This window comes from Orbicella franksi, chromosome 7 (genome assembly GCF_964199315.1).
Source record: "Orbicella franksi chromosome 7, jaOrbFran1.1, whole genome shotgun sequence".
Lineage (NCBI taxonomy): Eukaryota > Metazoa > Cnidaria > Anthozoa > Scleractinia > Merulinidae > Orbicella > Orbicella franksi.
Genome location: NC_138151.1, coordinates 7,069,150 through 7,081,107, shown reverse-complemented (window position 1 = coordinate 7,081,107; position 11,958 = coordinate 7,069,150). Strand labels below are relative to the sequence as shown.

The 11,958-nt window shown below is 39.8% G+C and overlaps 3 protein-coding genes across 3 annotated transcripts; 1 reads left to right on the top strand and 2 right to left on the bottom strand.

Moving 5' to 3' along the window:
- The first annotated feature begins 60 nt into the window (after positions 1 to 60).
- LOC145492778 (uncharacterized) lies at positions 61 to 4,734 on the top strand. The gene is made up of 5 exons (XM_081472164.1): positions 61 to 148; positions 392 to 498; positions 2,026 to 2,077; positions 2,832 to 2,961; positions 3,775 to 4,734. The coding sequence occupies exons 1-5, from the start codon at positions 135 to 137 to the stop codon at positions 4,612 to 4,614; spliced, it is 1,143 nt and encodes a 380-aa protein (XP_081328290.1). The 5' UTR covers positions 61 to 134; the 3' UTR covers positions 4,615 to 4,734.
- Positions 4,735 to 5,334: 600 nt separating this feature from the next.
- Positions 5,335 to 6,780, bottom strand: LOC145492780 (uncharacterized). Its single transcript, XM_081472165.1, has one exon. The coding sequence runs from the start codon at positions 6,778 to 6,780 to the stop codon at positions 5,674 to 5,676; it is 1,107 nt and encodes a 368-aa protein (XP_081328291.1). The 3' UTR covers positions 5,335 to 5,673.
- Positions 6,781 to 8,644: 1,864 nt separating this feature from the next.
- On the bottom strand, positions 8,645 to 9,696 carry LOC145491721 (ring canal kelch homolog). The gene has a single exon (XM_081470969.1). The coding sequence runs from the start codon at positions 9,664 to 9,666 to the stop codon at positions 8,686 to 8,688; it is 981 nt and encodes a 326-aa protein (XP_081327095.1). The 5' UTR covers positions 9,667 to 9,696; the 3' UTR covers positions 8,645 to 8,685.
- Between the last annotated feature and the right edge of the window lie 2,262 nt (positions 9,697 to 11,958).

The window sequence follows — 11,958 nt, the reverse complement described above, 5'->3', positions numbered from 1 at the left end:
ATGAAGTAGTGGCTGAGTCCGCGAAATCTTGGTCAGTGGTAAAAACGGGCGCCATTTTGTCAAATTGTTAGAAACATCAGAAACATATTCGTTGTTTTGACGAAATTGAAGCTAGCGTTGGCTCACAGACAGACATGAATCCGTTAACGTAAGTAATGATTCCTTCTGTGACTTGTTTTTCTTTGCCAAAAAGCAATCAATTCCACTGAAGACTTCTGTCATTGCAGAATATAAGCGTAACTATATTGAACTTGCTTTGAGCTTCTACCCGTGTTCTACTTTATGACGCTGATGTTTTGCGTTGTCACCATTAGCACTGTGACACCACGCGTGATAGCCGTAATTTTCTGTCCTAGCTTTAGTTTACATATGAACTGGGTGTATTTTGCAGAAACGTAAAGAACATTCAGAAAATGAATGAACGAATGTTGGAGATGGGAGTGGAAGACAGTCAAGCTTGGCACAAACAATACAAAGATAGTGCCTACGTCTTCATTGGTAAGACTGTCGAACAGGCCCTGGGGCAGATCTACTGGGGGTTCAGGGGGTTTGGTCTAACCCCCTAAATGTAAAAAAAAAAAATTAGACATAAAAACACGCTGAGTTTGCCTCAGAATGACAGAAATCCCATTTCCTCAAATTTTAAAAATTTTCCTGGGGAGGATGCCCCAAGACAATTTTTAACAATTTTCAATTTCTTCAGGGGACCACCATCTGTAGTCAGTCTCTCAAATCAAGGTTTTCAAATTAAAAAAAAGTAGAAAGAGAGCTGCAAATGAATCAACAGAATTAACGTAATATTTCCGTGATATCTCCTTTTACGTACATAAAGTATCACAACAAAGTCAGTGGTCTCATTTCGTTTCTACATTGATTCCAACAATTTGCTGCAATTTACAGTTTGTTTGTCTAAAATTCTGAACACTCGTGTTGTTGAAGGGTTTCATTGTTAAGAATTCTTTCAACCTTTCATTTAAAATACATTTGGTACAATCAAGACCGTAATGAGTAACATTTCACGAGGAAGACTCCCTTCGCGTTCACCACACAAACGTGGCTACAGCCATCCATACTGTGGTCACCTCAGCTTAAGCAGACTGTTTTATCGTCATTTTGAGAACCGGGACAACACATAATATTTGTTAACTCTGATTCCTAAAATTACTTTTACCTGTTTGTCTTTGTGACTTCTTGGCTGTGGAAAGAAATGACAGCATCGTTTGCTGCCTCCGCTTCATCTTGGAAACTGTGCATGTGAGAAGAAATCTTCGTGCTGATACATGCACATTCCAATGACAGTCCGTGCACACAAGCAGAATTTCTCCAAAAAATGCTCTTGCTGCGAAATTTGAAACTGGTTCGAAAGGTACATATAGTAGCCGCACTCTTTATTTATTTTTTTCATCTGTTAGCATATATATATTTCCACGAAAAGATCAGTTTACAATTACATTGGTAAAAGTTGGAATACGAAAAGTACCTGGCGCAAATGCTTGAAGTAGCCGGTGACTTGCGCTGGGTGCTGGCTAAATTTGAAAACCCTGTCAAACCCCCTCTAAAATCCCATATCCATCCCCGAGGCCAGCCATAGAAGTTGGTGTTTGAACAGTTCTTAATAAAGCTTGGTAAAACCAAAACCAAAGCAAATACAATGGCCAATCAAACAAACATAGATTATGCAATAAACAAGTGAGAATTACAATCAAATTCATGTTCATGTAACTGGTACCAAACAATGGGAAATTCACACCTCCAAGTTCTCAGTGAAAGTTACAAACTGATTTTTCCCGAGGCTGAAGACAATCCGAGAGGTGTTTCAAGTAGTAAGAAAGTAATTTTACAGTTAGCTCAAAATTATATACTATGTTACTATAAATAGTTGTTGAGATATTAAATAAAGAATGCAATGTGGTCAATTTTGCATTTTCTGGCTTACAGGAACTGAGTTAAGAGAAACAATAACTCACGTTTTCATGTGTATTAATAAGTATTACACATACTAAATGTGTCATTTCTTCTTGACAGGTGGACTCCCTTACGACCTTACAGAAGGTGACGTCTTGTGTGTTTTTTCACAGTAAGTTTAGCATTACAATATCAAGTTGTTTGTAAATAGACAATGTATTTGTCACAATATATAGAAGGTCTATCTTAATTTCAAATAATTCATATATGAACTCCGTTGAAGCCCTGATTTTTTCAGGCTTCTTCTTTCCAATTGCTTAAATTGGAAAATTAACTGCCATGATTATTCTTTACTTTCATCTACAACCACAGTTCATATATGAATTATTTCATATAAACTTCACATCATTTAACTCCTCACGGGAAGGTATGAACTCAACTAATTGACCTCGCTCCCAATGTGTGGCTTCATAGCTCAGTTGGTAGAGCATCGCACCGGTATCGTGGAGGTCATGGGTTCAAATCCTGTTGAAGCCCTGATTTTTTCAGGCTTCTTCTTTCCAATTGCTTAAATTGGAAAATTAACTGGGATGATCATTCTTCACTTTCAATTTCAATTTTGATAACATTTGTAATGTGCAAATTTCATAAAATGTTCAAATGTGCATGACAAGATTAAAAACGGAATGTAAAGGCTAAAAAGCTAAAGTTACAATTAAAAGTAAACTTACAATGATTTTAAAAAGCTTAAATTACAATAAAGGCAAACTTACAATAATGAAAACAACTATGATAAAAATGCATGACGGAAAAGGTGAGTTTTTAGCTTGACGTATCTTAAGCACAGTCAATGTCCAGGATCAAGGTCGCCTGTGAACAAGAACCGTCCTAATATTTGATTTTCACATAACTTTTTCTATCAACAGATATGGTGAAATAGTAAATGTAAATCTAGTCAGAGACAAGAAAACTGGAAAACCAAAAGGATTTTGTTTCTTGTGTTATGAAGACCAACGTAGTACTATTTTGGCTGTGGACAACCTCAATGGCATCAAGGTTAGGATCTCTATCAATCTGCAGTCAAAGCTTTTATAAGCAACCACCTCAAGGATATGAAAAAAGGGGTTGTAAATGGAGCTGGTTGCTTACAAGAATGAAATCTTGTTAACAGCCCACCCCCTGAGGAGGGTAAAACTGATTTGAGTGCTTCTGACATGCCAGAGAGACTTGAAATTGATAAAATATTTTTATTAATACAGCAGGCTCCTGCTATACATGCATGCATAATTATAGGCTAATTTTCTTTATTACAATTTGCTATTGTTGTGAGAAAAAGCATGTAACATTTTATGTTTGTTCCCTGGCTTGTAACCCGTATTCAGCCGTGTCTCAGTTTCTTGTGAATATAATCGATTGCTGGCGGCTCTCTCAACTATTTGTTGTATAATATTCATTTGTCCCCCTTATAAAAGAAATGTTTTCTATTCAGCTGAGGGTAGCAAAAGAGAATAGAGTAATTCTAATTTGAACACACAATGAAAAGTCGTAACGATATTAATTATTAGTATCATTAAGACTTTTCAAAGTGTGTTCAAATTCGTAGAGGAGTAGTTTATGTTTTTAATGCAGTGCTGAATGATCATAATCGGTCTCTAAGCACTGGTCGATTCTAAGAGGTAAGGACAAAGAAATAATCCAGCTCAAAAATCCTGAATTTTGGTGATGGTGGGCTGGGTGGTTGGGTGGGGGCTACTGACGATTGCATATAACTGGAATTTACCGTTGATTTTTCGAATGTCACTTATTAGCAAATGAAACTGTAGTTCAGATTTCATAAGTAATGGCAGTATTTTGGATGTGCTTTCAAAGCTTGGCGGCAGGATCATCCGAGTGGATCACTGTGCTAATTATCGGCGACCCAAAGGAGATGAGAAGGACGAGCACGGAAACAGGAAGGAGATTATTGAGGAAGGCTGCGCACCAAAGACACCGTCACCTTCACCACCGGCTTCTGATGAGGAAGAGGAATTACTGGAGCTGCCAAAGAAAAGGAAAAAAGAGAAGAAAGCAAAGAAACAAAAGAAACACAAAGATGAGAAAACGCCAAAGAAAAAGAAAACGACGGTCAGCTCAGGCGAGGAAGATCCCGCAGAAAAAAGGAAAAAGCTTGAAAAGGAGCCGTGGAGAGAAAAAGCGCCTGCTAGAGCAAGCCAAACTGAGAAGGACAAACGTGATAGGACTGACCGAGGTGTACAGCGTGACAGTGATTCTCAAGATTTGAAAGTTACGCGTGATAATAAGCGTGATCGTGGGGAACGTGATTTTAAAGATGGTGACGCAAGTAGAGATGTGCATGAGCGTGGACGTGACCGTGAAGCGCTAAATCATGTACGAGACATTCGAGAGCGTGATAAGGAAACGCGTGATCGTGATGTTCATGAACGCGATCGTGAAACGCGTCTTCGTGATTATCGTGAACGTGATTCTGGTGGTGCGAGTGAACGTCACAATCACGATTATCACTCAACGTATGACCCGAGAGAGCAAACGGACAGGGCTTATCACGCATCACGTCACGATAAAGACCGAGAGGTTGACGAAAAAAGGAAGGAAAGATTTGATAAGCTAAGAGACCGTACAGAAGATGAAGGCAGGACATACGAAAGACGCGATAGAAATCACGACGGTGATCGCAAAGATAGAAGATAATAGATACATGTAGATATTAACAGCCATAGCTTCGCCTTGGGGTGCTTGCCTTTGAAATGATCCAGCGCATATTTCAAGTTATCTACAGGCCAAGCGTGCGCATCAAGCTCATTTCCTAGGCTCTTCCATCTTCCAGCCCTCCCGAGCGAGGAGGGAAGAGGAGGGCGGTAAGATGAGGGACCCTGGGAACGAGGTTGCTCGCGCATGGCCGTCGTATCCAGTTCCTAGCCTTTCGCGCCTCCTTCATTCCAGATTTTATCACGTGATACCCTTGATGTGCTAATGGAGAAAAATAGCTTATGCCGGAAAAACAGGAAACTCAATGTCGTAGGTGGATGCACTCTTCGCACTTCGCGTAGTCTCCTTTGAAACCACTCGCGCTGGAGTCACGCAACACTTCCCGTGCGTGACTCCGGTGCAAGCGGTTGTGAAGGCGACTTAACTTTGCCAGATGCCTTTTGATATGGATGGCCCTGGACTACAACAGGTTTCTTTGAAATTTAAATATAGCCATCATAATGCAAGTGTATTCTCATTGCAAAGATATGTGAAAGGAGCAACTCAGTAAAACTCAATAAACAGAGCTAGCAACTCAGTAAAACTCAATAAACAAAGCTGAACCATTGATATCTATCTACTCTTGGCTCTGTGTAATCTGCACTGTGTAACTCTTATACGGGTTGAAACAAAATTACCAGAATAGAACATTTTATTTTCTTGTCGATGAAAAATGAAACAAAAAATCACATAATGTTTTTAAATGAACTTTCCTTTCCCACTGAAAAGTATAGTGCACATTGTAACGCAATACAGACACCATGCAGTTCTATTTGATAGTTCAATTCTTAATCTGACCACAAAAGTACAGCTAGGAAAAAAATCTAGGTATTTAAGATTTTCGCTCGGACGTCCTTAAAAAATTCTCCTGTGTACTTTAAAAATCTCTAATCTTCATTTAAAACTAATTGGCACTTTTCTTGCTCTTTGAAGTTTGAATTATCATCAATAACATTGTCTGATTTCTAAAAATTAATTTCTGTCACGAAGATGCCGGTACAGTTAAATCAATCGGAAACGGTTATCATAATTTAGTAAGTCACCTCCGTTAATTTTGAGGCCATTAATCTGTAAATATCCAGCCCCCAGAAGCTGCAGAGTGATGTACTGTGCCAGAATTGGCCGGTCAAAGAAGATGACATGTCCCTCCTCTACAAACCCGTGAGGTGGACCGGCAAAGAATCCGCACCTGGAGTTGACCTCCAGCATCTTGTTAGCATCGGTTCCTCTTTCCTGGGCTGTGAAACCGTCAGGGACAGGAGCCATTCCAGCTCTGATCTCCACATTTACTAGCCTATTCCAACAGCTATCCTTACGGTTGATAATGGTCACTGCCGAGATTAGCACAGGGGAAGGGAACTTCACCTCTAGCCATGGATTCATCTCGCATTCCGAGTGGAAAAAAGTAACACCACTGTTCGAAATTTGCCCGTTAATGGCTAATTTTGGTGCCCAATTATTGAAATTGCCTTGGTAAACTGAAGAACCACGAGCTTGAAAGACAATTTCTTCTTTCGGTGCCACAAGAAATTTCTTCAGTCGATTGATGTTCCATTGTTCTGTTGTCATCTTGATCGGTATCTGCTGTTGTTGATCAGCAACTTTTATAATCATCGCTTTGGTGAGCTCGTCAAAACTATCGATACTTCGTGTGACGTTTCTCAGGGCCAACAAAACTCCTGCCTCGACTAAACTGAACACCCCCCGACTGTTACCAAGGTCGATTACAGAAGCATAATTAGACTCGTCGATATTCTCGAGAATATAGTCAATACAAATAGGGATCACTTCTCTAAGAGTGATGTAGTCAGCAAACGTCAGCACATCTTGAACATTTTCACTCGTCAAGTTCAGCTCAAGAACGTAGAAATACTCGATGCACTCCTTAATCACATAGATGGAGAAATCTTTGAAAGTCGTTTCGCTGGCATTTGGATTTGTGCGAAACAATGCGTCGAAGTACTCACTTTGGGAGGCAAGAATGAACTTGTGAGATCTGATTTCTGCGCCATCCGTGTCTTTGATTACAAAATCATAAAACTGATCTTGTTCGCTTTTCTTATGATACAATTTTATGTTGTTACAGAACTGGTCACTTCGCGAAGTCATTCTGATTCTTACTTGAGTCCAAGAGTGTTGTCGGAATCAGGCGCGCGTTTTCTTTTGTTTTCCACAGAGAGGCAGAAAAAAAAGAACTAGGAGGAGGACACTGGGGCCTTCTAGAAACCGGAAGACCGCTCAAAATATCTTGAAAACCGAAAAATCGTCCAAATCCGAAAAACTGCCGAACATGATGATTAAAACTGCAAACTCATAAACTTGAATACAGAAACAAAAGATGTGTGCGTTTCTATTTTTGAGGGATCGAGACCATCTTCAGTTGAAATTATTGCCTTCCCTTTAACCTGTTTTAACCCTAGATTTTCCAGAGAAGCAGCAGTTAGATGACTGTTTCCAGGCAAAAGTCTCATTCTCTTTCACTGTTTCGAAGATGATTCTAATCTTCATGCGAATGGAGAGGCCCTAGGAAGTAGGCAAGTGAGTAATCAATTTTTCTTATCTTCGAAATGCTAATAAAGGAAAACAGCAACAGATACCACAACCGAAAAACCGGATATCGTAAGTGCAAAACTGAAAAACCGATCTTAAAAATGACCAAAACCGAAAACCAGACTGTTCGTAGACGGCCATGTTGAATACTTGTGGGAACGAAATCTGAGGGGAGGAAAAAACTTCTCGCCCTCTCCCCAGATTTCGTTCTGCTAAAATATTCAAAATGGCCAGCCACTTATGGACGTTCGTGCGAAAATATTCCAACATTGAATTATTTTCTGAGACTTTTACCATTGTAAGATGATGAGTTAATTATGTCAGAAATGTAGAAAAAAAGATGGGGGGGGGGGGGGAGGGGGGGTCACCGACTTCGTTTTGGAGAGAACATGCCCGGAAGAACACCCTAAATCTGAAAAAATCGGGCCTCGTTATTGAATAAGGCCACAGCTCCGCAATGTGGTGCTTGCCATTTCAAGTTATCTACCGGTCAAGCCTGCGCATTAACCTTATTTCCCAGAGTCTTTCATCTTCTCGCCCTCCGGAGCGAGGAGGGAAGATGAGAGGAGGAAGAGACCTTGGGAACAAGGTTGCCCGCGCATCGCCGTCGTATCCAGTTTCCGGCCTTTCGCGCCTCCTTCATCTCAGATTTTATCACGTGATACCCTTGATGTGCTAATGGAGAAAGGTCGAGCTGATACCGGAAAAACAGGAAACTCAGTGTCCCAGGTGGATGCACTCTTCGCACTTTGCCTAGTCTCCTTTACAACAACTCGCGTCGAAGTCACGAAACACTTCTCGTGCGTGACTCCGGCGCTAGTGGTTGCAAAGGCGACTGAACTTTGCCAGATGCCTTTTTATGCGACCTACAACATGCTTCTTTGCAATCTTAAAATAGCCATCATAATACAAGTGTATTTTCATTGCAAAGATATATGAAATGACCAGCTCAGTAAAAATGAACCATTGATATTTACTCTTGGTTATGTGTAGTCTGCTCTGTGTAACTCCTACACGTCAGTGTTGCAACAAAACTACCAGATAAGAACATTTTATATTCTTGTTGATGAAAAATAAAACAAAAAAATCACAATGTTTTTAAATGAACCTTCTTCTGCCATTGAAAAGTATAGCGCACATTGTAACGCAATACAGACGCCATGCAGTTCTGTTTGATAGTTCAATTCTTAATCTAACCGCAATAAAAGTACAGATGGGAAGAAAATCTAAGTATTTAAGATTTTCGCTCAAACGTTCTTAAAACATGCTCCGGTGTTCTTTAAAAATCTCTAATCTTCATTTAGAACTAATTAGAACTTTTCTATCTTTTGAAATTTGAGTTACCATCGATATTGTCGGTTATCATAATTTAGTAAGTCACCTCCGTTACTTTTGAGGCCATTAATCTGTAAATATCCAGCCCCCAGAAGCTGAAGAGTGATGTACTGTGCCAGAATTGGCCGGTCAAAGAAGATGACGTCCCTCCTCTGTAAACCTATCGGGTGGACCGGCAAAGAATCCGCACCTGGAGTTGACATCCAGCATCTTGTTAGCATCGGCTCCTCTTTCCTGGGCTGTGAAACCGTCAGGGACAGGAGCCATTCCAGCTCTGATCTCCACATTTACTAGCCTTTCCCAGCAGCCATCCTTACGGTTGATAATGGTCACTGCCGAGATTAGCACAGGGGAAGGGAACTTCACCTCTAGCCATGGATTCATCTCACCTTTCGAGTGGAAATAAATAACATGTCTGTTCGAAATTTGGCCGTTAATGGCTAATTTGGGTGCAAAATTATTTAAATCGCCTTCGTAAACTGAAGAACCACGAGCTTGAAAGACAATTTCTTCTTTCGGTGCCGCCAGAAATTTCTTCAGTCGATTGATGTTCCATTGCTCCGTTGTCATCTTGATCGGTATCTGCTGTTGTTGATCAGCAACTTTTATAATCATCGCTTTGGTGAGCTCGTCAAAACTATCGATACTTCGTGTGAGGTTTCTCAGGGCCAACAAAACTCCTGCCTCGACTAAACTGAACATCTCCCTCCTGTTACCAAGGTCGATTACAGAAGCATAATTAGACTCGTCGATATTCTCGAGAATATAGTCAATACAAATAGCGATCACTTCTCTAAGAGTGATGTAGTCAGCAAACATCAGCACATCTTGAAAATTTTCACTAGTCAAGTTCAGCTCAAGACCGTAAAAATATTCGACGCACTCCTTGATGACATCGATGGAGAAATCTTTGAAAGTCGTTTCGCTGGCATTTGGATTTGTGCGAAACAATGCGGCGAAGTACTCACTTTGGGAGGCAAGAATGAACTTGTGAGATCTGATTTCTGCGCCATCCTTGTCTTTGATTACAAAATCATAAAACTGATCTTCTTCGCTTTTCTTATGATACAATTTTATGTTGTTACAGAACTGGTCACTTCGCGAAGTCATTCTGATTCTTACTTGAGTCCAAGAGTGGTGTGGGAATCAGGCGCGCGTTTTCTTTTGTTTTCCACAGAGAGGCAGGAAAAAAAAAACTAGGAGGAGCGTAATGGGACCTACTAGAAACCGGAAGACCGCTCGAAATATCTTGAAAACCGAAAAATCGTCCAAATCCGAAAAACTGCCGAACATGATGATTAAAACTGCAAACTCATAAACTTGAATACAGAAACAAAAGATGTGTGCGTTTCTATTTTTGAGGGATCGAGACCATCTTCAGTTGAAAGTTTTGCCTTTCCTTTAACCTGTTTTAACCCTAGATTTTCCAAAGAAACGGCAGTTAGATGGCTGTTTCCAGGCAAAAATCTCATTCTCTTTCACTTTTTAGAAGATGATTCTAATCTTCAAGCGAATACAGAAGCCCTTGGAAGTAGGCAAGTGAGTTATCAACTTTTCTTATCTTCGAAATGCTAAGAAAGGAAAACTGCAAGAGATACCACAACCGAAAAACCGGATATCGTAAGTGCAAAACTGAAAAACTGATCTTAAAAATGACCAAAACCGAAAACTAGACTGTTTGTAGCTGGCCATCTTGAATACTTGTGGGAACGAAATCTGAGGGAAGGAAAAAACTTCTCGCCCTCTCCTCAGATTTCGTTCTACTAAAATATTCAAGATGGCCAGCCACTTAAGGTGGCTTCATAGGGTAATCATTTATGGCATTGCGCGCGCACGTGTTATGTTTTGAATGCCGTTTTTCCATTCGTTTTTACACCCAGTCTTTTGAAACTTATTGCATTAAATAGTATTTTACTATCATCTCTGTTAAAATTATGGGTTTTAGTCTTAAATTATAAAAGCCCAAACGAATGTGTTTTTTTGCTTTTTTTATGGCTTTATTTGTGATTTCCTTGAAATTTCTTCGCTGAAATCTTCCAAAATTTTCACAGCATACATCGCATCCTGCGGGATACGAATTTTAAACACGAAAGAAGTAGGGTTTGTTAAGGCAGGTTTTTCGATTTTTGCAAATTTACGTCTTTTACCCCAGCCAGAAAACTGGTCTTATAGATTTCCTTCAAAAATGAGCTCCGACTTAAGTAAGATATGTACTACCGAATTTTACGAAATTTCACCGAAGGAAACGCGAAAAACTTCACTGTCAGTTTTGCTTTTTGTGCTCATGTTGACGTCATAAAATATCGAAAAACACTGACGTTTTCCTTCGAGCGCGCACAGATTACTTGAACCTTCGTCCTCAGCGCGCGTGCGATCGTAAACTATAGGGAGCCACCTTAAAGACGTTCGCGCGAAAACATTTCAACATCGATTTTTCTTCTGAGACTTTTACCACTGTAGGATGACGAGTGAATTATGTCAGAAATGTAAAAAAAAATGGGGAGTCACCGACTTTGTTTTGGAGAGAACATGCCCGGAAGAACACCCTAAATCTGAAAAAATAGGACTTCGTTATTGAATACGGCCACAGTGTCTGTAAGCCCAAAAATATTGTAACTAGTACATTAAAGTGAAATGTTCTCTGCCAAATATTGTTTAAGTGGACCTGTTAAGTGAATTTAGTCAACTAGTAAGGTTACTTTAAGACCAAGTTCGCATTTAGCGACCATAGTTTCATGCGCCTTGCAGCTGCAAGATTGCAGGATTCGATGTCCCGTGGACAGAAATCTTGAAACTTTTTTTACTTCCCACATTGACTTTTTGTTTATTTTTGGACATGTGGAGATAACTGTAAATAAAATCTGTTTCTGGAAAGAAAAGTAGAGGTCACCGAACGGCCAAGATCGTTACATCCAAGCAAAGCTATAGAAATAAGCCCTTTGCAGCAAAGCCATCACGTGACCTATTTTTCATAAAATTATGGGCTATAACTTAACGAATGCCAGAAATGGAAAAAGCATGTCGAAAATATCAAAATGGCCAAGTTTGAGGCCCCCATCATTAAAGAATGAGATTTTACGACAGTCTGAATTTTTAAAAGAATAAGAAGATTTGTATGGAAAAAGTTGTTGGAGAGCAAGGTCTTGCTCTCCAGTAACATTTTCCATACAAATCCTCTAAATTTTCCGAAAATTCAAACGGTCGTATAAACTTACTCTTTAATGCCAGGGGCCTCAAACTTGGCCATTTTAGTATTTTCGATCCGCTCTTTTTTAATTTCTGGCATTCTTCAAGTTGTAGCCCATAATATGAAAATTTTCTAGGAAAAATTTGGTCACATGACCCCAGCTGCAAAGGGCCTATGGCCATCTGCCCTATGATTGTTTATTTTAGTACTTAGCG

What these genes read in the sequence shown, in the direction of transcription:
- LOC145492778 (XM_081472164.1), top strand. An exon ending in GTCTTGTGTGTTTTTTCACA is followed by an intron (nt 2,078 to 2,831) that starts GTAAGTTTAGCA and finishes TTCTATCAACAG; the next exon opens with ATATGGTGAAATAGTAAATG. An exon ending in ACAACCTCAATGGCATCAAG is followed by an intron (nt 2,962 to 3,774) that starts GTTAGGATCTCT and finishes GTGCTTTCAAAG; the next exon opens with CTTGGCGGCAGGATCATCCG.
- LOC145492780 (XM_081472165.1), bottom strand. Translation starts at nt 6,780, where the DNA reads ATGACTTCGCGAAGTGACCAGTTCTGTAACAACATAAAATTGTATCAT.
- LOC145491721 (XM_081470969.1), bottom strand. Translation starts at nt 9,666, where the DNA reads ATGACTTCGCGAAGTGACCAGTTCTGTAACAACATAAAATTGTATCAT.